Below are 6240 nucleotides of genomic sequence, written 5' to 3' on the forward strand. Positions count from 1 at the left end.
GAGGGGAAAGTATGATGTTTGTGATAGCCTACATTGTGTCAGTACTATGGGAAAAACAGCAGATTTTCAGATGTTGTCTATATCTGTTCAGGCTGTTTTATCTTTTCATGGAAATGCAGGGGGGGAAATATGATAGCCTATAATCCACAGTTTAAAATGAAAATGGATCATGCAGATATGATAACCTATAGGCCTAGGTTTCATTGGTTGAAACTTGTATTAACGGCAATCAATAATGACAATTCAACAACAAAGTACAGCTTTTAATCCATCTAATGGTCAGAGATAATAAACCATGTTGAAACAGTAGGTTTGTCTGTGGAGTCCTCCCTTCACAGGTTTATTTAGGCCTAGCAGTGTGGACCCCAGCCCATAATCCTCCTGCAGACACACCTGCAGAGGAGAGTATAAAACCCTGGACTGCACTGAGTCAAACATCAAGCTTCAAACAGTCTCTCCTCAGAAGCTCCACAGCCAGACTGACCCTGAAGATGACTCCCTCTGCCAGCCTGCTGCTGCTGCTCCTGCTCGGCCTCTCTCAGGCTCTTCCTCTCCAGGAGGAAGGAAGTGCAGAGGAAGATGACACCATCGACATCACCACCAGGATCCTCACTTCCAACAATGGCACCGATGAGATCCTGCTGGAAGGAGACCTGCTAGCTCCCAGAACCAGAAACGCCATGGTGTGCTGGTCCCAGAGCTGCCTGTGGAGGAAGGCCTCCAACGGCTATGTGACAATCCCCTTCACCATCAGCAGGGAGTTCACCGGCTGGGAGAAGCAGAAGATCGACTCTGCCATGAAGTCCTACCACAGCAGGACCTGCATCCGCTTCGTCCCCCGCCAGAACGAGTACGACTACATCAGCATCGAGAGCAAAGCTGGATGTTTCTCTGCTCTGGGCAAAGAGGGAGGCAGACAGATACTCTCTCTCAACAGGCAGGGCTGCCTGTACCATGGCATCATCCAGCACGAGATCAACCACGCTCTGGGCTTCCAGCACGAGCAGACCAGGAGCGACCGCGACCAATACGTCAGGATCAACTGGCAGAACATCAACCAACAGATGTCCTACAACTTCTACAAGGAGAACACCAACAACCTCAACACTCCCTACGACTACTCCTCCATCATGCACTATGGGAGAACAGCCTTCTCCGTCAACGGGTATGACTCCATCACCCCCATCCCCGACCCCAACGTCCAGATCGGCCAGAGGCAGGGCATGTCCTACTGGGACATCATGAGGATCAACATGCTCTACGGCTGCTAACTGTGATGCTGACGCCAAATACAAAATATTCAGCAATTACCAAAATGATACCAATGGTTACAACCTCTTTAACCACATTCTTAAAAATGGTAAAGCAATACATTATGACACCCTTCATGTTTACAACATCTTCAATAAACGTAAAGCAAAACCATTCATGTTGTCTCATTATTTATTTTTATATCAATATAATAGTGTGTGTGTGTGTGTGTGTGTGTGTGTGTGTGTGTGTGTGTGTGTGTGTGTGTGACTGACTTGACACATGTTATGAGCTGCATCCTGTGTCAGTCTGATTTAGCTGTGTGTGTTTATAAACATTTAACGAGCACCAGCTCTGGCCTGAGGCACAGAGGTTACCACGGCAACTTGAGGCCATTGCCAATGACGATAGGGGCCCCCAAGGCTGAGGCAGACAGAAACGTCGAGAAAAGGAGCGATTTTCTGCCTCTGCACTGGTCTCACATTTAGGCTTACTCTGACAAAACGATAGCTCCTATCAGAAAAAACCCAGAACCATCAGCGCTGTTAAGGACTTCCTGAAGAATTTGGTACGATTTTGTGCTTCTACAGTAAATATTTTTGCAGAAACGTGCGATTTTAAAACCGGGGTCCATTCTGCTACTCTCAGAAAATCTTTGTATTGGAGTCAATGAGGAGCAGAGACAGACGTGGCTGCACTTAGAGGCGGACAATTCAAATTCTTTAAATCTCTCAGATATTTTAAGCACATTGTCAGACACAGAACAAGTTTGTCTACAAATTTGGAAAAAAATCATGTGTGTAGAGTGTAAATTGTGTCCGGGAGGAGTGTGGAAAGAGAAAAATTCTGGAATTTTTCTGGGCTCTCTCCCACTCTAACCGATGATGTCACACACTCTGACACGAACATTCCGTGCAATACACACCCATTATAATCTCATAATTTCTCCAAAAATGATCATGGTCATTGATCAGGGATTGATCAAAAACTATATGACCTATCCAAACGTGGAATAATACACCAATACGCAAGACTTGTGTCTACTGTTTAAAGTTCAAATGAAGTCTCTCAGTGAAAGTATGCCTGAGCAGTAGACGTTTGTAAAACTCCAATGATTGTTCTTTTTCGCTCTTTTTTTTCCCGCCCGTCTCATTAACTTCAATGCAAAATTTTGCGCAGTTTTTCGCGACGTAAACTGTTGAGAAAAGTACCGATCCTGATCGAACCGCACGTTTTGATATATAATATATAATACTTTTTTATATATATATATCTCAAAGAATATGAATTCTTTGTAAGTGTTGGACCTGACCTGGCAAAGAAAATCCCTGATCTAGTAACATTGGAGGAACAGAACAACAACTTAATTGAAAGAAATCTGAATTCAATGTTCCTCACAGCAGTTTATATATATCAACATGAAATGTACTGACTGTGAGGACATTGATATGTCTGTTGTGAAAAGTGTGATTGGGGGGATTGTTAAACCATTAGCATACATCTGTAACTTATCATTTCAAACTGGTACATTTCCAAACAAAATGAAAATAGCAAAAGTTATACCTCTGTATAAATCTGGGAACAAACACCACTTCACAAACTACAGACGTCTCGTTACTCTAAAATTTTAGAAAAACTCTTCAATAATCGACTTAACAAATAGACAAACACAAACATCATGGCACTGATAGAATCCATTGAAGAAATCAGTAGACCAGAAACAGTATACAGTTGGAATATTCATAGACCTACAAAAAAAAGTGTTTGACACAATAAACCAGAACATATTAATCAATAAACTGGAATGGTATGGCATCAGGGGTAAAGTGTTGGGTGGGTGAGGATTTATCTGAACAACATGAAACAATTTGTGAAGTTGGGTGATCATTGTTTGTTCAGCATGTTTGGACATTACTTGTCGCATACCCCAGGGTTCAGTGTTTGGCCCTAAATTGTTTATTCTATCAATGACCTATAAGGTATCAAAACTACTAAACTTCTGGTAGTGATATGCAACTCCTAATGCAAGAGATTAATACAACAGAATTAATCAAATATATAGGTACTATGGTTTGATATTTTGATGAACTGTGGTTTGTGTCAGTACTATAGGAAAAACAACAACTTTTCAGATGTTGTCTAGTTCAGGCTGTTTTATCTGTTTCTATCTTTTCATGGCAAGATCATCAGGGGAAAAAATGTAATCCACAGTTTAAAATGAAAATGGATCGTCTCAGATTTCATTGTTTAAAACTTGAAGTAGCTAATAATGACAATTCAACAACAAAGTTAAGCTGTGGATTCCTCTTATGACCAAACCATGTTGAAACAGCAGGTTTGTCTGTGGAGTCCTCCCTTCACAGGTTTATTTAGGCCTAGCAGTGTGGACCCCAGCCCATAATCCTCCTGCAGACACACCTGCAGAGGAGAGTATAAAACCCTGGACTGCACTGAGTCAAACGTCAAGCTTCAAACAGTCTCTCCTCAGAAGCTCCACAGCCAGACTGACCCTGAAGATGACTCCCTCTGCCAGCCTGCTGCTGCTGCTCCTGCTCGGCCTCTCTCAGGCTCTTCCTCTCCAGGAGGAAGGAAGTGCAGAGGAAGATGACACCATCGACATCACCACCAGGATCCTCACTTCCAACAATGGCACCGATGAGATCCTGCTGGAAGGAGACCTGCTAGCTCCCAGAACCAGAAACGCCATGGTGTGCTGGTCCCAGAGCTGCCTGTGGAGGAAGGCCTCCAACGGCTATGTGACAATCCCCTTCACCATCAGCAGGGAGTTCACCGGCTGGGAGAAGCAGAAGATCGACTCTGCCATGAAGTCCTACCACAGCAGGACCTGCATCCGCTTCGTCCCCCGTCAGAACGAGTACGACTACATCAGCATCGAGAGCAAAGCTGGATGTTTCTCTGCTCTGGGCAAAGAGGGAGGCAGACAGATACTCTCTCTCAACAGGCAGGGCTGCCTGTACCACGGCATCATCCAGCACGAGATCAACCACGCTCTGGGCTTCCAGCACGAGCAGACCAGGAGCGACCGCGACCAATACGTCAGGATCAACTGGCAGAACATCAACCAACAGATGTCCTACAACTTCTACAAGGAGAACACCAACAACCTCAACACTCCCTACGACTACTCCTCCATCATGCACTATGGGAGAACAGCCTTCTCCGTCAACGGGTATGACTCCATCACCCCCATCCCCGACCCCAACGTCCAGATCGGCCAGAGGCAGGGCATGTCCTACTGGGACATCATGAGGATCAACATGCTCTACGGCTGCTAACTGTGATGCTGACGCCAAATGCGACCATTGGTATCATTTTTTTTCAGTAGCCTAATTAAAAAAAATGATACCAATGGTTACACCCCTTTAAAACACAAAATGGTAAACAGAATAGTCCATACTGTATGACTCCATTATGCTTATAAAACATCTTCAATAAAAGAAAAACAAAGCAAAGTCACTGATGCTATCTGCAGAATCTTTTTTTTACCTAGGCTACTTTACTTTTCTTGACAAAAAACATGTTCTATCTATCTATCTATCTATCTATCTATCTATCTATCTATCTATCTATCTATCTATCTATCTATCTATCTATCTATCTATCTATCTATCTATCTATCTATCTATCTATCTATCTATCTATCTATTTTTTTGTATTTATTTGCACCATAAAAAAACGACAATTACAAAAAACAGAAATGAAAGAAGAATAGTAAGTGCAGGAGAGGTTAAAAAACCCTACATGGGCTTATAAGAAGCACCTCCCCAAGAAATATACACATTCAGAGGATAAATCAACAACAAATAACAACAAAAAAGGAAGCAATACAAGTGCCATTTTATAGCACACACTCAAAGAAGTCAGAAAAATAAAAACATGGGTATGTATAAATATAAAATAATTGTATTTAACTGAGTGTAAAGAGATAATGATCCAATGACAAATATACTGGAAAAGAAACTATTAGGAACTTTGATTTAACAGGTAAGCTTTCAGTCTTAACTTAAAAGTATTGAGGGATGAAGATAATTTAACAACATGAAGATGGGAATTCCAAAGTATGGAGCCTCTGTAAGCAAAAGAAAACTGAGTATGAGTAGTGCGGCAAAAAGGGGGATGAAGTTTATCAGTCTGTCTTGTGTTATAAGAATGGACCTGAGAGTTAAATGTAAAGAATTCATGAAAGGATTTGGGCAGCAAGTGGGAAAGATGGATATATTTATAAATAAATACACATGATTGAAGTATATTAATATCGTAGACTGACATTATCTGAAGATTCTTAAACAGAGGGGCAGATGGAGACAAATAATTAGAGAAGGTGGCTAATCTAACAAATTTCTTTTGCGCGATTAATAATTTCTGTAAATTAGAAGGATAAGTGCTAGCCCAAACAATATTACCGTAACTGAGATGTGGATGAATTAAGCTATAATACAGTATTTTTAAAACTTTCTGAGATATGAAATCACGAATTTTTCTGATGATACCAATGGATTTCAACACTTTATTATTACAGTAACAAGTTTAATATGTTCGGACCATGACAACCTCTCATCAATTAATACCCCTAAAAATTTGGTGGAGGAAACCTGAATTATATCATTATCCCCAATAGTGATTAGCGCTGGATTTACTTTTTTTTTTTTTTTCCCGTAAATATAATAAATTATTTCTTTTTACATTTAATGTCAACTTATTTATCTGGAACCATTCAGAAAATTTAATCTATCTATCTATCTATCTATCTATCTATCTATCTATCTATCTATCTATCTATCTATCTATCTATCTATCTATCTATCTATCTATCTGTCTGTCTGTCTGTCTGTCTGTCTATCTATCTATCTGTCTGTCTGTCGTTTTTTTTGTTTTTGTAGCCTATCGTTCGTGTATTTACACTCCCGTGCACTTGGTGGCAGTATTGCACCTCCACGTTGTTGTTTAGCCGTCATTGAAAAACCAAAT

General features: G+C 41.0%; 2 protein-coding genes across 2 annotated transcripts; both read left to right on the forward strand.

The window, feature by feature from the left end:
- Nucleotides 1–267: 267 nt before the first annotated feature.
- LOC146989966 (high choriolytic enzyme 1-like) lies at nucleotides 268–1297 on the forward strand. Its single transcript, XM_085767034.1, has one exon. The coding sequence runs from the start codon at nucleotides 492–494 to the stop codon at nucleotides 1269–1271; it is 780 nt and encodes a 259-aa protein (XP_085623160.1). The 5' UTR covers nucleotides 268–491; the 3' UTR covers nucleotides 1272–1297.
- A 2422-nt stretch (nucleotides 1298–3719) lies between these two features.
- Nucleotides 3720–4548, forward strand: LOC146989967 (high choriolytic enzyme 1-like). Its single transcript, XM_085766927.1, has one exon. It carries the CDS (start codon nucleotides 3768–3770, stop codon nucleotides 4545–4547), a length of 780 nt encoding a protein of 259 aa, XP_085623053.1. The 5' UTR covers nucleotides 3720–3767; the 3' UTR covers nucleotide 4548.
- Nucleotides 4549–6240: the final 1692 nt, after the last annotated feature.

This window comes from Trachurus japonicus, chromosome 3 (assembly GCF_045865225.1).
Source record: "Trachurus japonicus isolate A0001 chromosome 3, Traja_1.0".
Taxonomy (NCBI): Eukaryota; Metazoa; Chordata; class Actinopteri; order Carangiformes; family Carangidae; genus Trachurus; species Trachurus japonicus.

Bases quoted from the DNA above. Each gene is read 5' to 3' on its own strand.
- LOC146989967 (XM_085766927.1), top strand. From the start codon at position 3,768: ATGACTCCCTCTGCCAGCCTGCTGCTGCTGCTCCTGCTCGGCCTCTCT.
- LOC146989966 (XM_085767034.1), top strand. From the start codon at position 492: ATGACTCCCTCTGCCAGCCTGCTGCTGCTGCTCCTGCTCGGCCTCTCT.